This window comes from Ceratotherium simum, chromosome 34, assembly GCF_057802395.1.
Source record: "Ceratotherium simum simum isolate JZ-2026a chromosome 34, ASM5780239v1, whole genome shotgun sequence".
Lineage (NCBI taxonomy): Eukaryota > Metazoa > Chordata > Mammalia > Perissodactyla > Rhinocerotidae > Ceratotherium > Ceratotherium simum.
In genome coordinates this window covers 12,336,222-12,361,378 of record NC_141933.1, presented here as the reverse complement: position 1 = coordinate 12,361,378, position 25,157 = coordinate 12,336,222, and the positions used below count along the sequence as shown (strand labels likewise).

At 54.8% G+C, this 25,157-nt stretch overlaps 1 protein-coding gene across 1 annotated transcript; it reads left to right on the top strand.

Annotated features, from left to right (window-relative positions):
* Window positions 1-1,402: 1,402 nt before the first annotated feature.
* Window positions 1,403-22,817, top strand: CD5 (CD5 molecule). The gene is made up of 11 exons (XM_014792869.2): window positions 1,403-1,539; window positions 12,775-12,813; window positions 15,087-15,386; window positions 15,879-15,941; window positions 16,207-16,539; window positions 18,572-18,862; window positions 19,510-19,635; window positions 20,455-20,508; window positions 21,426-21,545; window positions 22,090-22,181; window positions 22,594-22,817. Exons 1-10 carry the CDS (start codon window positions 1,488-1,490, stop codon window positions 22,176-22,178), a joined length of 1,467 nt encoding a protein of 488 aa, XP_014648355.1. The 5' UTR covers window positions 1,403-1,487; the 3' UTR covers window positions 22,179-22,181; window positions 22,594-22,817.
* Window positions 22,818-25,157: the final 2,340 nt, after the last annotated feature.

Genomic DNA, 25,157 nt, shown 5'->3' with positions numbered 1-25,157 from the left:
CAGGACAGGAAGGGTGGATGTAAGGGCGGGGGCAAGACTAGGATGGGCTGGTTGAGGCCCTCCACATCACAGGCTGAGGCAGTGTCACCTTTGAGGAGGGGAGGAGACACCTCCGAATCCTGCATGGGGTGGTGGGTATGTGCCCCAATCACACCTATTATGGGAGTCCTCCTTCCTTGACCCCAGGCCTCGCTCCTTCCCTCTGGTGGATGGATTCAATCACCCCAAACCCTCCAGGCCGCATGTCACCGGAGACTGGGGAGTGTTGAACACTGGGGAGCTAAGCAGATGCTGTTGGGTACCTGCTGAGACAATCTGACCAGCCCAAGGAGGGACCCTCCAGCCCTGGGGGACCTGGGTCGGGGGAGGGTGCAGCTGGGGGGCCCAGTTCAGACCCTTACCTTCCAACACTTCACACTCAGCTCTCGGCATGTCCCTGAACTGCTTCATGCCTGCCTGGGACAGCTCGGATTATGAGATGCCCCAAGGAGCTGGGTCTGGGCCTCAGTCTAACCTGTGCTGGAGCACAGAGGCCGTGAAGGAGGGACTGAACCCAGCCCAGGCCCCCGAGAGTCTTCCCCCTGTCCTAGTCTCCCCCATCTACTTTGCAGAAACTCAGCTACCCTGCCTCTTCCTCAACAGGCCAGGGGTTGATTCCACCCCCTCCGTGGGGGAACATCCACACAGAGATCACACATCGACATGGAGATCACACATCGACATGGAGATCACACATCGACACGGAGATGACACATTGACACAGAGATGGCACCATCGACACTGAGATCTCACACATTGTCACGAGATCTCGTACACACACACACACACTCTGACACAAGCCCAACATGCATGGAGGAGCCCTCTCCCGTGCTTGCTAGTAAAATACCACCTATGAGGATTCCCCTCAAACTCCAACCTCATCCCCATAAGGGGAGACGGAGGGTGTCATCTGTTTTTCATCACAGAGCCTGCAGCAAGAACTGGTGTGGTGCCCCCACTTCAACCTCTCACCGCCCCGCACAGCTCAGAGTCTTCTCGGTGGGACCCCTGCCTCAGGGACCTGTGCCCCGTCCCCCTCAGTCCCTTCAGGCCTGCTGTCAGTGTGGCCAGGTCTCCCCCCTCCCATCGGCCCGGCTCAGGGCTCCCCACACCTTCCCTGTGTGGGGACGTGTCCTGTGTGTGGACACGCCTCAGCCCTGTCCCCGTGTGGCGTGGTTGGAGCACTGCCCCAGCCCGGGGACCTTAGGCAGGAAGCTGGCAGAGGCCAGGGCCGCCATTCAAACTAGGGTAGGTGGTTTTACCAGGAAGAAGTTGACAGTTCAACTTCAAACACACGTGACGCAGGCCTCACACTGCCTGCTTCCCGTCCCATCCCTGCCCACGCCCGCCCACCCTGCCCCTCCTCCCTGAGAGGGAGACACGGGGCCAGACACCCGCACCCACGGGTGCTGCGCTTGCCAAGGCTGAGGCAGGAGAAGGCCGCGCCCATGGGGTCTCAGCAACCACCGCTGGCCGCCCTGTACCTGCTGGGGGTGCTGGGTGAGTAGCCCTCTGGGGCGTCTGCCGGGGGACCTGGGCTTGGGGTGCAAGGGAGGAGATGCCAGTTCTTCCCTTGGTCTGACCCTGGGGCCCGCATGTCACGTCTCTGGAGCACCACGGAGGCTTGTGGCCTCCAGGATGCCTGTCTGCTCCCCAAGCCCCAGCTCAGCTCTCGGATCTGTTTGTCCCAGTGCCCCAACTCTCTTCTCTTTTGCACTGCTGGGGCCTTACTCTACCCTTCCAGGCGGGACTCATGCTAAAACCAGACACTCAGCCTAGAAATCATGTTGTCTGGCTCCCATACGATGCAGGCTTCCCTCTGCACCTTCCCCTTGCCCCGGGAGTGTCCAGCCTTTCCTTGCATGCCTCCAGGGACGGGAACCTTGCCATCCCCTGGGCAGTTGGGATGAAGCTCAGGGCAGAGCGGGCTGAAGCAGGATGGAGACTGCCTCCGAGAATGCAGCTGAGCAGATGTCAAAGCTGCGCCTTAGTTCCTAGTTTCTCTGGTTCCATCCCTGAGGGGCCCCAGCCAGGCTTGCCAGCCACAGTGTCGGCACATGCTGGGTCTGCTCCCACTCCAGGCCCGGAGGAGGGGCTCCAGAACCTGTCCCTGGGGGCCACTGTGGAAATGCCCCCGGGGCCTCTGGATAAGGGATAAGCTGGGGATAAGGTTAGGGATGGGGTGAATCTGGGGCCTCCCATTTGCTGGGGAGGACATGGTGGAAACTGAGGGCCCTCTGTCCTTGGGGCCTTAGGACACTGGCTCAGGACCAGAGCCCCGCTACTGGGGCGGTCACCAACACTGGGCAGTAGCGAGGACTTGGGCAAGCGGCGGGGGGCGGGGGGCTGGGGAAGGAGGGCAGTGTGTGCTGTGGCCTGAGCCTGGGTCCTAGCCTGGCCATGTATGACCTCGGATTGGCCCCCGAGCCTCTCGGGGCCTTTATCTCCCCATTTATAAACTGCAGACGGGTGGACTGGATGAGATCTGACCACTTCTCAGGGGTTCGGAGGGTGTGGCAGGGTGAGAGAGGGCTTGACTTGAGGACAGAACGGACGGAACCGAAAGGAGCTCGCGGCTTCCCAGTTTGGAGGGAAAGGACTCGGGGCACACTGCCTGCCTTAGCAGGGAGCTCAGTCCCGCCTAGAGACGCTGGTGTGTAAGTGTATGTGTATGAGTGTGTGTGAGTGTGTGTGTAAGTAGGTGTGTGTGTGTTTTCAGGAGCCGATCATGGCCTCCAAACGTAGTCTTCCCTTCCCTGTGTATGTGACGATGGCACAAGTGCACACAGGCTCACATGGCTGTTCTTACATGCAAGTGCAAGACGTACAAAGTGCCTTCTGTCCCCAGAGGAGCCGTCCAGAGACGGGCCCTGGATGCCTTTTGGGGCCCTCCTGAGGCGCTGCTGTGGCCTCCTTCGTCCTGGAGATTCCTAGGAGCAGGCCCTTAAACCCCCCACCCACCCCTACCTGTGGTCTCTGTCCCTACTGCATCAGGGAGGCTGGCCAGGCTCCCAGCTGGGTACAGGAGTGGGGGTCGCACTCTATGGGCCTCCCACCTGAATCCCTCATGGGGTGAGGCTCCTGGCAGGACCGGGCAGGTCCCCTGGCCCAATGGAGCCCCGTGTCAGGAAGAGTCGGAGGCAGTGTATGAGAACCTTCTGGAACCCCAGGAACACATGGTTCCCAGCGTGTGTTTGTGTGAACTAGTAGATAACAAACATTCCCAGTGTTCAGTGGGTCACAGCTTACAAAATACCTTTAAGGCCATTTTCCTCTGCAAGCTTCACAAGAGCTTATGAAGAAGGCGGGCCCGTTGCCCCATTTCACAGTGGGGAAAACTGAGGCCCAGAAAAGCCGAGTGGCAAGCCCAGGGCGTACGTAGCAGCTAGTGAGCAGAGCCAACCCCAGCCCAGCCCTCTGCTCTCATGGAGACCCTTCTGTGCCCTTAGCTAAGAGCAAAGACCCACCAAAGCCACACCCATGAATAGGAACATGGCCGCAGGACGCTACAGCCACCCGCAGACAGGCAGCCACCAAGGGTTGGGGATGCCAAGGACCAGAGTTGGGGCTAGGCAAACAACACAGGCATCCTTCGAGCCATTCCAAGAAGAGATGCCTCGCTGCCAGAGCCCTGGGGACCCTGCGGCCTCCTGGCTGGCCATCGGGGCCATGCCCATGCCTTGGGGAACTTTGGGTCATGAAGATGCCCAGGGCATGCCTGGGGCAATAGCGACCACGGCTTCCCATAGCTGCTCCCCTCTGCCACTGCCCTTCACCCCAACCTGCCTGGGGTTCACTCCTGGGGGTGGAATGGGAAGGCAGCCCTGACCACCACGGCCGGGTCAGGTCCTGCTGCCGAGACTCCGGAAGCTGTGGACTCTGCAGTTTGAATTCCGGTCTGCCACTTGCCTCTGAGTGCCCTTGGACCCATTCTGTAAGTTTCAGTTTGCTCATCTGCACAATGGGAATAATCATAGTACCTGCCTCACAGAGATTTGTAAGGATTAAGTGAATCAATGAATTTAGAGCTTTAGTCGTCATATAGTACAGTAAGTGCTCAGTAAAAGCATGAATAACAACAATAATAATAATTGAGCATCTGCTGTGTGTCCAGCTCTGTGTAAAGCAGTAGAGATCAGCAGTGAACCAGACAGAAGTCCCTCCCACCATGGATCTGGCGCTATGTACCAGGCTAACGGGGGACCTGTTAGAGAACGCAAGTGAATGAGCACCTGAAATATTTACAGATTTCTAAATATCATGATAAATGCAGTGAAGGAGATAGCAATGCTGAGACTCAGTGACCAAGTCCACAAAGGGCTGTCCCCGAGGGCTGGGCAGGCAGGGAGGGCCTCTTTGAGGAGGTGATGTCTCGTCTGAATGAAGGAAGGAGCCAGCCAGGCAGAGGAAAGAGGGAAGAGTGTCCCAGGCAGAGGGGACATCAAGGGCAAAGGCAACAGGCAGGACAGGCCTGAGAGGGGCCAGGCGTCCACGATAGAGGAGGGCAGGGGGATCCAGCTGCAAGTGGCCGCCCGGCCCGCTCTCCCAGGCTGCAGAGGCTGAGGCCCTTGCTGGCCCTGGGTGCAAAGAATCAGGACCCCAGCAGCCCTGAGCTTCCCACCCCCAGAGGGGAATTGAGGGACCAGGGGGCTCAGGGCTGGCGCTGGCCCTTCTGGTCACTCCGTCCAGGTCCAATAGTTCAGAGGGGTTTTCCCCACAGCGACCAGGGAGGGACTTGAACTCCACCCGACAAAACTGATTGAACACTTACTCTGTGTGCCTCTGTGTGTGTGTGTGTGTGTGTGTGCGCGTGCGCGCTCGTGTGCACGCGCGCGTGCACACACATGTGAAGGCCTGCAGATCTGGGGTTGTTTCTACCTGGCCACTCACAAATGACAAGAACACCTCTCTGAGACTCACCCTTCTGTGTACAAAATGGGGATCACCATGGTGCCCACCTCAAAGGATGATTGCAATCATTAAATCTGGTTCATTCATTCATTCAGACAGCAAGCATTTCTTGAGTGCCTGCTATGAGCTAGGCACTGTTCTAGGTGCTGGGGACACAGCAGTGAACTGTCAAAATTCCTGCCCTGGTGGATCCGACATAGTAGTCGGGGTATGATGGGGACACAGACAAGACACAGACTAGGCCAGGGACTGCGCGGGTCCTAGGAGGTCTTGGGTGGGATGGGGCGGGATTGGGAGCACTGTGGGCTGGCTGTACCGAAGGAGGGTGCAGTGGGTCCCACGAGAAGATAATCTTTGAGCAAATACTTGTAGGATGTGAGTGAGCATGCTGGATGGGACTGGGGCCAGCCACTCCAGGCAGAGGGCCGGTCAGCACACGGGCTGCTGGCAAGGGGCCCCGACGCCTCCGTGAGGACTGAGGCTTCTTCTCTGCTGAACTCGAGCCATACAGGTGCTGAGCAGAGATAGTGGGCCGAGTGCCCTCGAGAGAACCGGGGACTCAGACCTCTCCAGGCCCACAGCCCCTTCTCTTGAACCTCGGGCCAGATGCATTTGGGAATCCAGAATGTTTCAGATCATAGAAGGTAATGTTGTGTGTGCGCTGTGCACTCATAATACGCCCAGCGAGGTCTAGGGCAACGCGTTCCCATTTCTGCAGTGAAACGTGAATTTGCTCACTAAGAGGGACCCAGAGAGGCTATAAATTGCCTCCCCCCCACCAAAAGCATTAGAAAAGACTTTCGGTTTGGGATTGTGAATTGCAGATAAGGGATTGTGACCCCGTATGTCTTCCTTTGTAATTACTACAATCACTACCACCACCATCATCATCGTTGGGTACCTCAGTTAGATGGCTTGGCTCTTGCCATTCCCACAGGGACCCTCATTCTGCCTTCCCCCTGGGGGCACAGCTGGGAGAGAGGTGGTGGAAACAGGATAGAAAATTGGTGGCAGTTGGCAGAGGCGACAAGAGTCTGATATGCCACCACAGACTCCCATGGAAGCATATGGAGTGAGCCCCACGCTCTACTGAGCCGCAGTTTCCCCCACCTATACTATGATGTGAGCAGGCTCTGGGGTGTCCCATGGGGAGCGGTAGATTCCCATGGGGCCCCGCCAAGTGATGGAGATAGGGTTTCTGCCCTGACTCTACCACCAGAGAGCTGTGTGACCTTGGGCAAGTTGCTCAGCCTCTCTGAACCACCATTTCCTGATCTGAAAATGGGGGTGAGCATGGTCCCTTCCTCTCAGAGCTGTGGGTGGAAAGAATGAGCCCCTGTGTGCTCAAGAGCTCTGGGATATGTGAGGCTCTGAACAAAAAGCAGGGCTTGTCACTGTCACAGTGGAGATACATATGTGGCTTGAAACTCATACAAATTCACTCAGACACACCAGGCCACCAGGGAGAGAGCAATCATAATTTAGATAGTGAAGGCCATTCTGCCCGCGGTCCGCTGGCTATCCGCTCGTTAGCGCAGACCCTGGGTGAGCGAGATTAGAGACCCAAATCTGCTGTTCTTCCGCGGGCTCCATTCCCAAGGCCTCTCCTGGCTTAAGCCCAGTGTGATTCTCTGTGTGTTTTGCACATAAAAAGCCTTCTAGTCATAAACCAACCACTTCATCTGGTGCTCGCAACCCGAGAAACAGAATTTGGGGCCTTTTGTAGTCTTTGTTTCCCTGAAACTCTGATACACACTCAGGTTAGACACGGCTCCACAGATGAGTGTTGTTTCAGAAAAGAGGGATTTCTGACCTTCCCGTCAGCCTCCCATCAGAGGACGGGAGGAAGGAAAATCCAGAACGCCCCCCAAAGGCAGTCAGACATACTGAGCTTGCCGTACATCCATGAGAAGCTTATGGACTAGTAGAGGGAATCATAGTTTATAGAAAAAAATGGAACATCTAACTTCCAAACCACACTAAATCAGTCCGTCGGTTTCCTGATCTGTGAGCCAGTGGTGACAGCCCCCTCATTGAGGCTGTTGGGAAGAAATGGGGTCGCCCGTGGAAAACTCTCACCCGGGGGGTTTGCACAGGGTTGAGAGCTTGACACATGTTTGCGATCACTGCTATTATGATCAGTAATGTCTCAGCCCGTCCGTGGGGTCCCCAGGGCCCACTGGACCCTCAACAGGCCACACTTTGCCTCCATTTCCCAGTGCTTAGGGGCTGCCAGTGCAGATGCTCATGGGTCCAGGCAGGGCCTGTGAGTGAGGCAGAGGTGGGCAGCCTGGACCACATTCCAGCTCTGCTGAGTACTGTAAAGCGGAACCAGTATGCAGGTCCAAAAACATTTATCTGCAATTCCAAAACCCTGAAAATGTTAGTAAATTTCTGGCAAACGCATTCAGTGCAAATCCTGACCTGAACGAAAGGGAGGCTTTTTATAATCTTAACGCCTCCTGCATAGTGTGAAAATTCATACATTTTGCTGCAGAAACCATCCTGTGTGTGAAGCTGGGGCTCTCCAGACACAGGGTAACAGTGGGGTGCCTCGGGGACGCTGGCAAGCCAGAATGGACAGGTCGCTGCCTGGGGCTCGTGGCGATGCCGCCTAGTGTGGCCGGAGTATCCTATTTTTCAAAAATATCTGGATCTTGGGGTTTTTCTAAAAAGCAAAACAGAACAAGAAGAAACTTTTGAAAAAGTGGCTCCCTCCCAAATTTTAAACATTGTGCAGAGCAAATAAAACTACCCGTGGCCTGATGTGGCCTACGGGGTTGCCGGACAGAGAGCCAAAGTGAGAATCATCTGGAACGTTGGAGGGATGAGAGGAGAAGGAGTAGAGAGTGAGGATATAAATGTCTCAGAGCTGCTTCCAGGAATTTGTTTGCTCCTCGCCGTGACCTCATCAGGGCGGGCAGGGTCAAAACGATCAAATCTCTGCAAACATGAAGAAGAGAGGGGCTTGAGAGAGAGATAGAGCCTCTGACCCCTCTGGCTTTTTTGGCCCTGAGCTTTGCCCCGGCGTGGCCAGTCCAAGCCCTAAACTGGGGGCTCCGAGGGAAGGTTGGCCGGGAAGGAAGGGGCCTTGGGAGAATTCTCGTTCCCAGCCCCAGCTGCTCGGGGTGTGGTGTGGATGGAGGGTGAGGAAATGGCATGACATTTCCGTGCCTCGCGTCCCTGTGGTCTTGGGGGTCTCCAGGCTTCCAGACACTGCAGCAGCAGGGCCTTGGGCCTCGGGCTGCATGCAGGGGTCGGGCTAAGTTGTAGCTCAGGAAGGGGTCAGAGAGATCAAGAGCACAATCTGCAGGATGCAGGGGAAGGAGGATGTTGGTCTGACCCCTGTGAGAAGCAGCTCAAAGAAGGAAACTAAGTTGTGGACATTCAAAAACTAAAGGGACCCCTGGGAGACAGAAAGACTAAGCTCCCAGGAAACCTCCAAGTCAGGCATGCATCTCACCGTCCACCTCTGCCCACCCCTGCCGGCTGTTGACATACATCAGGAAACTACAGATTATAGATCAGAGGAGTTTGAACCAAAGAGTAAGGTGATGGATCCACTGGGGAATCTAACTCCCTCACTTTACAGACGAGGAAACCGAGCCCAGAGAGGTGGAGTGACTCACCAAGATCACACAGCAAGTTCCTGGAAAAGTCTTCCCATGGCATGTTTCACTGAATGAATGGAATCACAAAGTTTGTTCTCGTCATCGGACTTGCACACCAGGAACATGCAGGAATCGGTGAAACACAGGGCAGGTCGTCACAGCCTTCCCTCTGAAGGGAAGCTTAGGCAGCTTGGCCCAGCGGTCAAAAGCACAGGTTCTGTGCCAGGTAGCCTAGCTTGGAGGCCCGGCTCCAGCACTCGCCAGCTGCTTGGGCAGGTTATTTAATCTCTCTCAGTTTCCTTATCTATAATATGGGGGTCGAAATAACAGTATCCGCTTCACAGAGCTGTGGTGAGGTTTGAGAGAGTTCATACATAAAAATGCCTTGAAAGGGGTCCGGCCCAGTGGCTAGCAGTTCAGTTCGCGTGCTCCACTTCAGCAGCCCGGGGTTCGGAGGTTCAAATCCCAGGCGCAGACCGATGCACCGATTGTCAGCCCATGCTGTGGCAGCGTCCCATATGAAAAAGTAGAGGAGGATGGGCACGGATGTTAGCCCAGGGCCAATCTGCCTCAGCAAAAAGAAGATTGGCAATGGATGTTAGCTCAGGGCTAATCTTCCTCACACACACACACACACAAATACCTTGGAAAGAGTGAAAACTATAAAACATTGATGGTGGTGAGGGTGACGGCGGTGGTAATGGCAATGACAATAATAATAATGGCGGTAATGGTGATGATGATGATGATGGTGGTGATGGTGGTGATGGTGATGGTGGTGGTGATGGTGGTGGTGATGGTGGTGGTGATGATGTTGGTGATGGTGATGGTGGTGGCAATGGAGATGACAATGGCAGTGCCAGTGCCAGTAATGGGGATGATGGTGGTGGTGGTGATGGTGATGGTGATGGTGGCGGTGATGATGTTGGTGATGGTGATGGTGGTGGCAATGGCGATGACCATGGCCGTGGCAGTGCCAGTAATGGGGATGATGATGGTGGTGGTGATGTTGGTGGTGATGGTGATGATGGTAGAGGGAAATGCTGCTCAACCGAGGACAGACAGGCACCCAGAGGGACGCAAAGCCCTGGAATGCATAGACGCGTTTTGTCAACACAGCATTTTCTTTTTTAGAATTGTACTTGGTTCTCTTCTTGTTCAGTCTTTCTTGAGAATGTTCTCTGAGCTGTTCCGTGTGCTATCTGTGAGGATGATCAGGCCCAGCCCCTGCCCCCAGCGCCTTTAGGGTCTGGCTGCTCGAGCACCTCAGGGTCAGAGTCTAGGCTCTGTTCAACTCTGCAGCCCCAAACTCAGCACGTTGGAGGCACAGTTGGGTGGCAGAGAGCATGCATTTAGAAGTCCGACTCATGGTTCAAATCCAGGCCCTGCCAGTTGCTAGCAGTGTCACCGTGGACAGGGCACTTGCCCTCTCCCGACATCTATACCATGAACATACTCAACTCACATTGTGGGGCCATGTGCGAGATGAATAATGACATCTATAAGGAACCACCTCGAGTGCTGAGTATACAGTAGGTGCTCCATAATTGGTAACTGCTGTTAATAACAAACGTTGACTGTGATGACTTTGGGAGTACGAGGGTCCCAGTTGGAAAGGGAAGTGGTGAGCCTTATGATCTGGCTCTCCCAGCATCCTGGAGCGAGATTCCTCCCACTGGGCAAGTTCCCAGGCAGGCCTGCAGTCTTGCCCACCCCCGCGCCAGGCCCAGCCAGCTCCACAACCAGTACCACCAGCTCTGAGAAGTGAACACGGGCCAGGAAGGCACCAGGCTAAGTCCTTTACATAGATTATTTCGTCTCCTTCTCACAACATCACTATAAAGCTGGTCCCGTTCTTGTCTCCATGCTGTAGAGGAAGAAACAGGCTCAGAGGGACTAAGAGACAAGCTCCCCAGGGCCCACAGGTAGGAAATGGCAGAGCTGGTCTCAGACCCAGAGAGCATTATCAGTAGCTGAAAACCTGTCCTGTGTCGTAGGGCACCAAAGTATGGATCTTTGTATTCTCTTTCCCTGTAAATGTCACTTTAAGCTGCCTCAGCCCTCATGGCTTAGCCAAAGAAATGAATCCCTAAGGGTGGACAGCCCCATTCATGGTGGAGAGCTGGAACCGAAGGGAGGTGGAGTGAGAGGTAAGGGATGAGAGGTGAGGGCAGGGTAAAGGATCCTCTGCCTCTGCTCTCACCACACTAGCTTGGACCTCTCCACCATGTCCTCCTGAGGTTGCCCTGCCCACTGCAATAGATCTGTTGATTAACAGCGGGTCAACCCCCTCCCCAGCTAGGTCAGAGCTCTGGGCCCGACATGCTCTCTGCATGAGAAACACCTCCCCCTTCTGAGTTCCATGACTCCCAGGGCAACAGCGATGGGCTCTTGCCAAGATGGAGGGAACATCACAGAGCCTCAACAACTTCATTACAAGGAGTCTTGGTTGTGGGGAGAGGGTGGGTTGGCAGGGGTGCATCTCCCCCTAAAGTTGTACCACCAGTTCCAAACACTCAGGTAAGAATAGGCTTTTAAAAACACACCTCTTTTTTTAACATCCAGCAACAATTTCTCAAAAGCAACTTAAGGGGCCAGCCGTGTGGCCTAGCAGTTAAAGTTTGGTGCACTCCACTTCGGCAGCCCAGGTTCGCAGGTTTGGATCCCAGGTGCGGACCTACACCACTCATCAGCCATGCTGTGTCGGCGACCCACATACAAAATAGAGGGAGATTGGCACAGATGTTAGCTCAGGGCTAATCTTCCTAAGCCAAAAAAAGGCAACTTAAATACAGCTGTTTGCTATGTAACGTAGTCGCCCTGACCCAATGCTGTCACCAGCTCTCAGTAGAGAAGTTAGTCCAGGAGTCAGACAAGTGGTGATCAGAAGACCTGCTCCGTGATTGATAAAGCTGTTGGCGAATGTGGAGGGTGGCCTTTGTGGACACACAGGCCTGCCACCCCATCCCATCCCATCCCCACCCAAATCAAACCTCCGCCCCAGCCACGGATGAGTTAGCCAGGCTGCTCTGCCATAAGCGCCTGATCCACAGTCAGGCCTGGGAAGAGTTGGAACTTCCCAAATGACCCACATTCCTATTGAATGGGCCCGGGCAGGAGCCGAGCCAGAGGGCAGGCCAGTTCCCTACAGACCCACGTTCACTGGGGCTGTGGGCTTGGCTCCCTTGCCAACTAGCTGCTTCACCTTGGCAAGGCCCTGTGTATTGAAGTCTCTTTAAGCTTCCATTTCCTCCTCTGGAAACTGGGAGCTGTTAAAGATAAATGCTGTCATTCTTGTCCCGCCTTGGGAATACTAAAAAGTAACAAATGTTGTCTTGGTTTCTTTTTCCGGCTCATTTCTTGGTTCTCTAGAACTATGGAGTTCAAACTTTTTTGACTGAAAGCAACACACAGAACGTTTTTATATTGCAGCCCAATGCACAAAAAATTATCCTTATCCTCACAACACACGGTGCATTCTGACATTTTCTATTCTAGTCCATTTCAGTTTATAAAATACGGTAAGTGGCCGGCCCTGGTCGTCTAGTGGTTAAGTTCAGCACACTCCACTTTGGTGGCCCAGGTTCGGTTCCTGGGCTCAGACCTACACCACTCTTCTGTCAGTGGCCGTGCCATGGTGGCAGCTTACATACAAAATAGAGGAAGATTGGCAACAGATGTTAGCTCAGGGCAGATCTTCCTCAGCAAAAAGAGGAAGATTGGCAATGGATGTTGGCTCAGGGCAAATCTTCCTCAGCAAAAAAAAAAAAAAAAAAAATGGTGGTTGTGTTACTACATATTTTTTTTAAAATCAATGCTTGCAATACTGCGTATTACTACAAAGGTATAACATGAGGAGATTTTGGGGGGCGATGGAATTGTTGTATACCTTGATTGTGATGGTGATTACACAGATCTATGCATGTGTGAACATTCATAGAATTGTGCACTAAAGGAAAATAAATTTTACTGCATGTTCATTTAAAAAGTAAAGTTTTAAAACAAGAAAGAAATTGATGGCTGCAACCCGCTAAATTGATTTCATGACCTACCTAGGGGTTTCGACGTGTAGTATGAAAATCCCTGCCCCCGTACCCTGCAATGTGGGGCAGGTGGAAAAGGCCATTGCTCAGGCTGTGGGTGGATGTGAGCTTGGGGAGAAGGGAGCAGGAGGGAGACTTCACTTCCTGACCCTCCTCTCTCCTTTCTGCAGTCACTTCCTGCCTCGGAGGGCCCAACTGGGAGGACCCAGGTAAGGAAGAGCCACACGGAGGCCTGGGGCGGGGAGAGCAGGGCTGTAAGTCCATCAGACTATAGGGGGACCCGCCAATTAAAAAGCTGTCATCTTCACCAGAGTGAATCCCACTCCACAGAGAGAAAGAGAGAGAGCCCTACCACACACACACACACGCACACACACACACACACACATGCATGCACACACATTTAAGATGCCCTTTTGCAAGTGGATGCTCTCTACAGCCATAAAGCACCAGGCAAATGGTAGTTCTCGTGACAATTAGTATTATGAGCCACTCACCATGCACAGAAAACATACTGGTCCGTAAAGGCACCTTGTACAGTCCTGTTTCCTACCTGGTCCTGCCAGATGCTCCCTGGTCCAAGATATTTGTAGCTGAGGCTGCAGAGAGAGGCTGCACCAGAGTGTAAAGTGTGTTGAGCGTCCTGCCTTCAAGGGTGGACTTTAATCGTAGAGGTTAGTGTTTCCTAAACAGGGTTCCACGGAACATGTTGGATGAAGGGTAGGCCACACCACGTCACCCGCTGGAGACCGACAGTGTATACTGGCCTAATAAAGGCTCTGAGAAGTCCTGTAGCAAAGAAACCTGTAAACATTTTTTAACTCAGCAGTTCCCAGGCTCATGTCACCACAGACCTCTCTTTTTCACGTTTCCTGAGATAACATCATGCCAAACGTATTTTGGGAGAAATGTGGATGGAGGTTCTCATGAAGGTAACATGCAACCAGAAGGGGCCACAGGGGCCTTGGCAGCCCTGGGCCAGGACCTGGAACCCCACGATGGCATCTTAGCTCTGAGCTCTAGCAAGCTACTTGGGGTCTCTGAGCCCTATTTCCCCACCCATAAAATGGGGAGAAAACCTCTTCTCTGGTGAGGATTCAGCGTGTCAGCTCGCTGAAGAGGAAGCCTATAAACATTCCACCAATGCCAGGTGTTGGAATGAGCCCACTTTGCCTTTAACTGGCCAAGTGACCTTGGCAAGTCCAGCCCTGTCCTCTGGGCCCCAGTGTCCCCATCTGTGGGAAGAAAAATGAAGCCTGACCAGTAGTTCCCAACCAGAGAAAACCACCGCCTCAGAATCACATAGAAGAGCCTTCCACATTTTTTTTTTTAAATTTCTTGACTAGGTAACACAATTGCTTGGCTCAAAACTTTAAAAATATAAAAAGATCCACAGTGAAGAATCTCATTTCCATTTCTGTCCTCCATCTGTCTAGTCCTTCCCCCACCCAACACCCAGGTCATAACCACATTTATTCATTTCTTGCATATCCTTCCAGAATCTCTTTATGCGAGTACAAATATATATTCTTATTTTTCCCTTCATGGAGCTTTAAAAAATCACACAAGCCACGTCTCTACTTATGACCCAGAAATTCCACTCCTTCGTATTTACCCAAGAGAAACAAGAAGATGTACCCACACAAAGATGAGGATTGGTCCCCAAACATTCATAGTGGCCAAAACCTGGAAACAACGCAAATGGTGTATGGATAAACAAATTGTGGCATATCCGTACAATGAAACACTATTCAGCAGTCAAAAGGAATGAACTACTGATACAGGCCACCACAGGAGACACTTCTAATACACGCTGAGCGAAAGAAGCCAGACGATAAAACAGGCCACCGGATTCCACGTATAGGACATTTTAGGACAAGCAAAATGAATCTCTAGTGTGACAGAAAGCAGATCAGTGGTTGCCTGAGGCTGGATTCAGGGAAATCGAGGGAACTTTCCGGGTGACGGAAATGTTCTATATCTAGAGTGCGGGGGTGGCGACAGGCCTGTACACATTTGTCAAATTCCATTAAACAAGTCCCCTTAAAATGAGTGCACTGCACTGTATGTAAATTGGACCTCAATAAAATTGATTTTAAAAGTCAGAGAAAGAGAGAGAGAGAAAAAAAAAATTAGGTGCCAGGCCGTCTCTCGGATCTATTGAAGCAGAATTTCCAGGAGTGGGGCGATTCTGCTGGACGATGGGTGCTGAGGACTCCTTGCCCACGGCTCCAAGTGGCCCTCGGCTCTGAGGTCTCGAGCTCCATCCTTCGAGGCCCAGGTTTGGGGTGCCCACCTGGGTCAGGAGCAGCCCCAGCCTGAGTTTCTGGGAAGTTCCTGCCGTGCCCCAGAGGGACAAAGCTGGTAGCAAGGGAGGCAGCCCCTGGGGCAGAAGGGAGCCTGGTGGGCATGGGGGCCCAGGCAAGGAGGGGGCAGTAGAGGGCCCTGCCCAGCCTGACCCCCCCACCTCTTTGACCCCTAGGGTTCCAGGTGAGACTAGGAGCCTCCAACTCACGGTGCCAGGGCCAGCTGGAGGTCTATTTCAAGGGCTTGTGGTGCACGGTGTACAGCCGGAGCTGGAGCCGGAGCCCGTACCACCAGCAGGACCTCAAGCAGGCCTCGAAGCTCTGCCAGAAGCTGCTCTGCGAGAGTGCCTTGGTCCTGGCCCACGTGCCTTACTTCAACAGTCCCAGCAATCAGATCACCTGCATGGGACAACTAGGATCTTTCTCCAACTGCAGCAGCACAGACTGGAAGGAACCTCTGGGCCTGATCTGCTCAGGTGGGTAACTAGCCAGCCACATGGGTACCTGCGCCTGGGCACCAGCCCCAGGGAGGCTGCCCAGGGCCTGTGATCTGAGCCCTGAGCAGGCAGGTGGAAGGGGCTCCCTGATTTACAACCATCCCCACCTCCAGAAACATACCCTGGTGAGGAACTGGAGGGGGAGGGCTGAGGGGTGCTGGCATCTGTCTGGTAGGATGGAACATATCAAGGGCCTGGTTCTGCTGAGTGCTAACCTCATTGTCCCCTTTGAACCTCCATTTTCCCAACTGTAAAATGGGCTGGTACTGCCCACCTCACAGAAGGCTTCAAGACAACGTGTGAGTCAAGTGGGCCTAATGGAGCTCTTGGTACTTACATCAGAAGTTCCAGATCTTTCTCAACACTGCCAGTTGCCCGGAGCCCTCCCCACACCCCCCATTCTTCCCTCCTCCCCCGTCATTCCTCCCTCCCAGGGTCCCCTGCCCCTCCCTCACCAGAGTGTCATTGCAGAGCCACTGAAGACAACACCTCCGCCCACGAGCCCCCCGCCCACAACCACTCCGGAGCCCACAGGTAAGAAGATTCTGAGGGCCCTGGGATCGGGTGTCGGGTTTAGCAAATGGAAACACAGGATTCCCAGTTACATTTGAATTTCAGATAAACATGAAAAGTTTTAATGTAAGTCTGTCCTGTGCAATATTTGAGACCTTACCACCTCCCAGGGCCTCAGCCAGGTATTCATTTGTCCATGTGTTGGAGCCAGAGCCAGAAGCAAGGAAGGCCCCACTGTGGGGCCGTCAGCACTCAGGCCTCTCCCGTCTCCACTCTCTCCCCCCAGCTCCTCCCAGGGTGCAGCTGGTGGCAGGGCCCGGGGGCCTGCGGTGTGCGGGCGTGGTGGAGTTCTACAGCGGCAGCCAGGGTGGCACCATCAGGTACGAGGCCCAGGACAAGATCAAGGACCTGGGGGACCGCATCTGTGACGCCCTCCGGTGTGGCTCCTTCCTGAAGCATCTGCCGGAGGTGGAAGCAGCCTGGGTACAAGACGCAGGGGAGAGCAGGCCCTTGCCAATCCAATGGGAGATCCAGAACACGAGCTGTACCTCCCTGGAGCAGTGCTTCAGAAAAGTGCAGCCCTGGGAGGGCAGCCAAGTTCTCGCCCTCGTCTGCTCTGGTGAGTGAGACTGGGCCAAGACCCATGGGGCGTCCCCAGATGGTCAACACACATTCCTGAAAACCCCTGCGTGTAGCAAAGGTCCCCAGGCATGATGGAGAACACGAGGGAAACAGAGGGCTGATCGTTGGCCTCTAAGATGTGGGGCAGTGGTGGGGTGGGCAGGCTTCACTGACTCCCAGTGCCTTGGGAATCTCTGCCAAGTGACACTGCCCAGCCCAAATGCACCGCAGGCTCTGCTGCCACATGGGGAGGTGGCACCAGCCAGACTTCAAGGAGGAGGCAAGGTCTCCTGGCGGGTTTTAAAGGAGAGAAGTGCAGGTTTGGTGGGGCAAAGGAGAGGAAGATTTTTAGGTGGGGCTCGCGGCCTGGGCCAAGGGCAGAACAGGATGAAGCACTTGGAGGGGCGAGCCTGGCAGGAGGAGAGCTTGTGAATCCCAGGGACAGAAAACATTGGAATGATGAGGAGAGGTGGGAGGTCCCGAGGCACAGCAGGTGGAGAGAGACCAGAGCAGGTCCCCAGAGGGCTTCCTGTGGAGGCTCTCGAGCCACAACACGAAGAGACTGGCGATGCTGCTATGGTTGAGGCTGGGAGGCCGATGAGGCCAGTCTGTGGGACCCCAAAACCAGGACCAGTGGGGAAACTGAGGGGAAAGAGACCAGAGTTCAAACTAAGGCAGAATAATCACAGCATCCTGGGGCGGGTAGTGGGCGCCCACCACCAAGAGGGTTCTAGTGGAGTCCAGACTCAAAGAATTCTACTTTCTGAGTGCTTCCTTTGTGCCAGGGAACATTCCAGGGATTCTTTCATTTTCAAAACCACCTAAGGAGGTGGGTGCTATTATTACCCCCACTTTACAGATGAGGAAACTGAGGCTCAGAGACGGTCAATTTCTTGCCCAATATCATAGACCGCTAGCTGGGATTTCCACTCCAGAGCCTGTTGTCTAAGGCTTGGCTGCTCAAAGTGTGGTCCTGGACCAGCAGCATTGGTATCATCGGCGGCTGGTTAGAAATGCAGATTCTCAGGTCCCACCAAGACCTACTGAATCAGGATCTGCATTTCAGCAAGGTCCCGGGGCTTCCTGTGCACAAAGCTAGGAAGCATGGCCTGGATCACTGGGCCATTCTGCAGGCAGGGCTGCTCCCAACCCATTGGATACCTGGTGTGAGTGAGGAAAACGCTGCCCCCTCCAGGCAGAAGCAGCCCCCCAGGGTCTCTTGGCCTGAGGAAGGGAAAAGTAGCTGGCTCTCGGCACCCTGCCTTTGGCTAGGAGCCCTCCTGCAGGCTACAACCTGTGAAACCATACCCTATGTTTTCTAAATGGAAAATTTACTAGGGCTTTGAAGGTGGATGTTGCTATGGAAACTGGCCAAAGCTGGTGAGATCACAGCTCGCTCTAACCTGAGCACGTACAGGCCTCAGCTATGGAAGCCAGCTATGGACCCCCAGGCCCCAGCCTGATGAGCAGAAATGAAGTCAGTGTCTGTTGGACCAGGCGCCTGTGATGAAAGCCTGCCCCTCAGGGTGCGGGGCCTGGGCAGCAGTGTTCCCGGGTTCTGCCCCACTGTGAACTGCCAGGACCCAGAGGAGGAGGTATTTTCCGTCCCTGGGCCTCAGCTTGCCCTTTCTGAAAAGCTCTCCTGCCTCCCAAGGAGAAGCGAGAAAATAAGAGGATGTCTAAGAGGGAAGTGGACCCAGGTGGAGCCTATTTCCCACGGCTCTTCTCTTAGCTCTACCTGGGTTGGCTGCCAACAGGCATCGCTACCCTGCCAGCTTCTTCACCGACAGTGCCCATGCTGCCAGCACCTGCCTAGAGGTGCCAGGGACAGTGCTTGGTGGGGGAAGTTCTAAAGAGGATGCTAGAGGGAAGGTGGTCCCACATGGTGCCTAAACCCCCGAGAGTTGGGCTCTGCCAGAGCCCCTGCTTTGCCAGTGACACGGGGCCCCAATGGCCGGGCACACAGACTCGGGGCCGAGGGAGCAGCCTGCAAGCCTGCCCCCTCACCTCCCATTGCTTCCCCTCCCCAGAGTTCCAGCCCAAGGTGCAGAGCCGCCTGGTGGGGGGCAGCGGCGTGTGTGAAGGCTCCGTGGAGGTGCGCCATGGCAAGCAGTGGGAGGCTCTGTGCGACAGCACCTCGGCCAGGGGCCCAGCACGGTGGGAGGAGGTGTGCCGGGAGCAGCAGTGTGGCCACGTCAACTCCTACGTGCAGGATGCCGGAGAGAAGACCTCCCGGGGGGTCTTCTGTCCCCAGGAGAAGCTGTCCCAGTGCCACCAGCTTCAGGAGAAAAGATCCTTCTGCAAGAGGGTGTTTGTCTCATGTGAGTTGGCCACAGCCCATGGTGGGTGGAGGGCAGCTCTGGAGTTTTCCCTCTAGGACCCGGTCAGAGAGCCCCAGAACCCTAGAAAAGGATGGAGAGATGGCAAGTGGTGGGAGAGGGGGCAGAGTGCTCAGACAGCGATGAGCATGAACCATAAATAAGAGACTGGCCATAATCGTTAGGCAGCTGGTGAATGATAGAAGGCTTCATTCTATTCTCTGCTCTTCCAAGATGGAAGATAGAAAAGCAAGGTAGATGGCACATATTTGCTAACTAATGGCAACTGAATAATACACGAAAGAGAAACAGATGGATGGGTGGACAGGTATGGGTATATGATCATGTATTGGTCTATGATGGCAAGGCGATCGCGTATCAGTAACTGGCAAATGGTAGAAAGTTACGCAGTTGATAACAAGAGTAGCAAATGACAGCTGGATGATCAATTGTTAGATGATAAATGGTGGATGGACGAAGGGGCAGAGAGTTCTAGAGACTGAGGGAGAGACAGCTGGATAAACAACCGCCTTCCACACATGCTGGGGAATTACTGAGGGAAGCCAGCCAGCCAGCACTTTCCCACTGAATGGACGGTTTTGACGCCGCCCCAGGGCCAGGACTGACCGGACTTCTCTGTGCACCCCCAGGCCAGGATCCAAACCCAGCGGGCCCAAGCGCAGGCACGGTGATGAGCATCATTCTGGCCCTCGTGCTCCTGGCGGTGCTGCTGGTGGTGTGCGGCCCCCTCGTCTACAGGAAGCTGCTGAAGAGATGTAGGTGCAGGTGCCCCTAACCACCTCCCTTTCAAGCCCCCGCTGGGGAGATGAGATGGCTGCACTGGAGCCCCACGGAGGAGGGTCCCGCCCCCAGAGAGCCGGCTGAGGGCTCCTCTGCCTCACCACCCAGCCCCACCCCTCTCCTGCCCACTGGCCTTGTTTCTCCCCAAAGGAACAGAATCAGAAGGTCAGGAACATTGTGCTCGCTGATTTGCCCACATCTGGGGCCCAGCTGAGACCCACTTGCTCCAGGACAAAGGGAGGGTGTGGCCATCCTTGAGACCGTGGCGGGCCCAGAGGGTCATCAGCAAGGCTTCTGACCATGGGAGACACGTGTCCCAGGCCCAGCTCTGCCACTTATCAGCTGCAGGGGTTGCTGACTGAGCGCTTCCTCTCTGAGCCTCGGTCCCCCATCTACCAAATGGGCGACGGTGCACACTGCGAATGGAGGAGGTGTTACCTTGCCTTGCAGAACTCAGCAGAAAATTATTCTGAGACAAGGAAGTGGGATGAGAGAGGCTGAAAAGAGAAGGCTCAGACGTGGGCAGTGTTGGCTGAGTCCCTAGTGCCTTCCCAGGTCTTAATTCTGGTTCCAAACCCCAGTGATCCTTGCTCCTGGAGAACCAGCCTCCTCAGCCCGCGCGTTCCTTTAGCACTAGGTGGGTCCAGGTCCCCTCCTGAGCAAGTCAGAAAACTGAGGTCCCAAAAGACTTCAGGGGGCCCACCTGCCACCTCCTCCCTCCCTCCCTGGCCCCCTCCTCCCCCGTCTACCTCCCTACGACCTCCCCTGATGTGTGTTTCCTGTCTGTCACCCAGTCCGCCAGAAGAAGCAACGCCAGTGGATTGGCCCGACGGGAATGAACCAGAACAGTAAGTGTCCCCAGAGGCAGGGTCCTCCCTCGCCCCAGCCAGTGTCCACGGGGCTCAGGAAGGAGGCCATGGAGGCAGGGTCAAGGCTCATTCTGACCACAGACAGAGCCAGTGGCTGCTTGAGGCCTCTGATCTCCACCATGTTTGTCTCAGGTGTGACTGTGGCCAACAGGTGCTAACAAGTGGCACTCGGAAAAGAGGACTCCATGATCAAAGAGATTTGGAAATCCATGAGTTACCGAAGCTAGACTTGGTTCTGTATTTCAGGACTTATCAGAACCTTTAATGGGCTTTTTTGCATTGTTGATCTCCAAAGTGGGGGATCCATTAAGAAGAGCTGATCAAGCTAGTTTTATCACGGAACAACTTAATAAGGCCAGTTTTATAACATTTTGATGCAGGCAGCCCAACCCACACCCCTGGTCTTCATCCTCTCTCCTTCTGTCCACAGCCAGAGCCACCCTCATGGAGGGAACTGTAGCCCCCCTCCTGCCTCCCACTCCGTATTCTTCCCCCTTTGACAAGTCAAGGGCTGAATCCTTCAAGAAGGCTCTATGTTGTCAAGTCTTTTTTACAATATCAAGGCCCTCAGCTCCAGGAGAGCAGGGAGTATATCTGCCCTATCACTTATGTTCCAATTCCCTGCTTAATTAATGCTTGCTGACTGACTAACTGACCCACTGAAGGCCCACCCCGCCAATCAGCTTGCTGGACTATCCAGCTCTAAAAGTCTGACCCCTGCTAGTATGAACCTCCCTAGGAGGAAAGGAAAAGAAGGATGCATTGAAGGAGCTGTGGGTGCCTTTGCCTCTTGCCCGTTACACAATGGAACAGGAAATCCAAGTTCCGGGCTGGTTGGGAAGGAGGAGGAGGACAGAGCAGGGAGTCTAATGACACCGTCTCCTGCATCTGCTCAGTGTCTTTCCATCGCAACCACACGGCGACTGTCCGGTCCCAGGTTGAGAACCCGACAGCCTCACACGTGGAGAACGAATACAGTCAGCCTCCCAGGAACTCCCACATCTCAGCTTATCCAGGTAAGCGCGTGCTGGCGCTCCTAGGAATGGAGCAGAGGTCACGTGATTGCCTAAATGGAGAAGGGAAGCCCCAGGGGTGGAGGGGATCAAACTGCCCCTTTGACAGCCAGTCACAGCAGGATATGGAAAGGATACGCCTTAACAGGCCACTCAACTAGAGAGAAGGATGCACTGGGATGCCATTAACTCCAGCATTGCTGAGACCTAATGGGCCTCTTTCTCTGCAGGGCCTTGCAGGCGGGATGGTAAATGAGGCCCCTTGGATTCCTTCCAGGCAAAACAGAGCCATCCAGTGGCCCGCAGGCGCCCTGTATTGAATGCTCCCCGACTGGCACTAACAATTAAGCCACAGGGAGCCTGGAGTTCAGCATCATTAGTGGACACTGGCGAATTTGATCAAAACAGACATGGGCTGTGTAGCCACCAGCTCATAAAGCCCCTGTGATCTTCCAACCCTGCGGGGCTCTCAGCTGTGAGGGGGTCTCTCTGTCTGTGTAGCCTGGCAGGATAACCCCGCTGCAAATGCTTTCCTTTCTTTCCACAGCTCTGGAAGGGGCCCTGCATCGCGTCTCCACCCAGCCTGATAACTCCTCCGACAGCGACTATGACCTGCACGGGGCTCAGAGGCTGTAAGAGGTGAGCCTGGGCCTCGATTCCCCTTGGATCCCCACACAGCCCTGGGGATGAGCACCAGCCACTTAATTCCTTACTTTCTGCCACCCTGCCCATCCATGAATGGGGGACTCTGGGCATCTCGACTCATGTAAAGGGAAAGGATAAGCATCAGCAATTTAGGGGATGGGAGCTGATTTCGCCATTAGAGCAGAGGAATCATCCACCTTAATAGCACCTCTTAAACTCCATCCCGGAAGCCCACCCAAAAGAGCCCCCGAGAGTTTCTTGATGGACTGCACCCCTACAGAGCTGCCCGCAGAGACAAGAAGCCCCTGACCCAGAGGGCTGACATTGAGCCCGGGGGTCCCCCACCTCCCTGAACCATCTCCAGGGTGTGTGGTTTCCTCCTCTGACACGTCTTCTCATCCCACAGATCCGGGAACCAGGAACGAAACTTCAAGGCCAGACCTTTTGTCCTGAGAATACTCTGCATCCACTGCTTGGAAATGATGTGCCAATTCCTGCCCCAGCCAGAACGTGGATGGAGGCAAGATGCCCTTCAAATGCATCCTCCCACCCGCCCGGCAGTTGCAGCCAGCTCTGCCGTCTCCCCGCTGGCGCCCGGCCCACATGGAGACGCCCAGCACCGCTCGGCAGCCGCTCCGAGTGTGGAAGCTGTGAAAGGGCAGAGCCCACCAAGCAGCCCTCCCAAGCAGAGACACGTGGGGTCCAGCCCTGGGCAGCCCCCTCCCGTCTGTGGGAAGCAGCACCGGAGCGGAAGCGGCTCTCAACCCAGACTCTGACCCCAGTGAGGACTGACAAGGAAGCTCACACCTGGGGAAGGAAAGGGGGCATATTTCTCTAGTGTATTTTTCATAAGTTCTTTGTAAATAATGCTTTTTCTCCTTCCTGAGAGGTAGAGTGCCTGGCCTCCTCAGTCTGGGCTCCACCCCCTGGATCCCTCTGGGGATGCCCATGGGAAGGGGTGCCTGCAGGGGCCTCTCTGCAGCCTTGTGCTCAGAGGGCTGCACACCTGATGCAGAGACAGCTTAGCACGTCACAGCGGCTGCCAGCAAAGGGTCGTGTGGGGCACCCAGGCTTCACGTGGCCGCCTGACCCAGAGCCCCATCACCTCCCCTCCATCTTATGACTCTCCACAGCCCCTCACTGAAAGACGCCCCCCCAACAGAGAGCAGGGACGGCTGGCTGTCAAGCTCAAGGGCATCGGTGCCACCCCAGGGCTCTGCTTAAAGGGGTCCCTACTGAATCCCAGCCCATTTGGGTTTTTGTTGCACACAGCAGGTAAAAATCCAAGACTAAAGTAGTTTCAGCCAATCATGGTTAACCTTCTAACTCAAGAGTCAGAGAATGGGCCGAACATTCCTTTGGGTTAAATAAATCCCTCAACTGAATTAGTCTCCTCTACTCCTCGGAGAGCCTAGACACACACCTAGTCCTGGGTGCCTGGGTTTCCTAAGCAGGAGCAGGAGGAGACTATCTACCTAGGCCAGTAGAGGGAGTCCAGCACAGGGAGAGGCTGTGCCGGGCCTCACTAAGCCCATGAGCCTCAGACAGCGCCCTGAGGAGACCAAGCAGCAGGGTAACACGCCTTGGGTGTGGGGCCTTTCTCCAAACGATTTGGCACTGTATCTGCTGGGAGCAACAGAGATCAATAGTCCAAGCCACAGAAGCCAACTCTAAAGAGCAAAAGGAACTTACTAGAAGGATATGGCAGGGGAGGGGGTGGCACTAGCATGCCGGAAGAGTCCGGCCAGCACTCTGTCCCTACCAACACCCTCCAGCAGGGCCTCCGCCCTCCCCTTGCTCAGGACTCAGAGTCCCAAGGGAGCCCAGTGGCTGAGCTCAGGGTGTGGATCTGCCCCTGGCCATGCTGGGAATCCAGAAAACAGACACCCAGTCACCCTCCTATGCATGTCAAGGAGGAGGGTTCCTCACAGGGACTGAGAGGCTGCCCTCAGGGAGGAGCAACGGATGCCAGGTACCAAGTGTCTCCCACCAGCGCCTTTGTTGGATCAGAGCTCTTTAATCTCTAGCTGGGCCACCATACAGTGGCCTCAACGCCACCATGGCCTACTTAAAAAACAAACAGCCCTCAAAAAAGAGCTGCGTTGAGGCAAAAAGTCTGTTTAGAAAACTGTTTGCCAAGTGGTGGTAGGCTTGAGTGATGCCTTTCTGAAAAGATCTGTTTGGTTAAGCAACTTGAATAGGAACCATCTCAGCCTTGGAGGCACCTTTGTCAAGTTCTAGCCTTGGTGGGTAGACACAGCCCACGGGCTGTGGGGTCAGCACTGCTCCTCCCGTGAGCAACTCCCACAGCCACCCCCTCAGCTGTAGAGGATGCCTGCCGTGACCAGGCTCCAGGTCCACATTCCTGCGAGAGCAGAGCAGGGCCACACTTCAACCAGCGAGGGCTGCACTCACTTGTGTATCCCCCACACTCCGGCCCACTCCCCTAAATCATGTTACCTACCCACCCCGACCCTCGGAGGCATTTGAGTGTGCAGCCTGATTCTAGCACGTTCTTCTCACGTCAAGTCAAGAAAATGGAGGACCCAAAAGGAAAGCTCACTTAGACTACCGAGCACCAAGTCTAGCTTCGAAGTTGTCATGCTTCTAGGATCTGGGAGTACTGAGTGGAACTAACCTAACAGCTGAAAGGACATTTCAAGTGGCCTCGCCCCACGAACACAGCCACCTGTCCTTACCCTGCTAGGAATTTCTTTGAGGCTCTACATGTGACACTTAGGGTCTGTCCTCGTCCGTGCAGCTAGAGCCCCACTGCGGTCTGGCAAAGGGCACCGATGATTTCATATGGCGGATGCAGGATGGGGAGGGGGGCGTGGGGAGTGCCTGTGAGCCAGAATGTGCTAGATCTAAGGTGTGGAGGGCCTGGGGAGAAGGGAGAGCGAGGAGCAGCAGGGGTGCCACACACTGGGTGACCAGCTGAAGCAGCTCTCCAAGCCCTTTCTTGGGAAG

Bases quoted from the DNA above. Each gene is read 5' to 3' on its own strand.
- CD5 (XM_014792869.2), top strand. From the start codon at position 1,488: ATGGGGTCTCAGCAACCACCGCTGGCCGCCCTGTACCTGCTGGGGGTG. The intron at 15,387-15,878 runs GTGGGTAACTAG...GTGTCATTGCAG, and splicing joins TCTGGGCCTGATCTGCTCAG to AGCCACTGAAGACAACACCT. The intron at 21,546-22,089 runs GTAAGCGCGTGC...TTCTTTCCACAG, and splicing joins CCACATCTCAGCTTATCCAG to CTCTGGAAGGGGCCCTGCAT.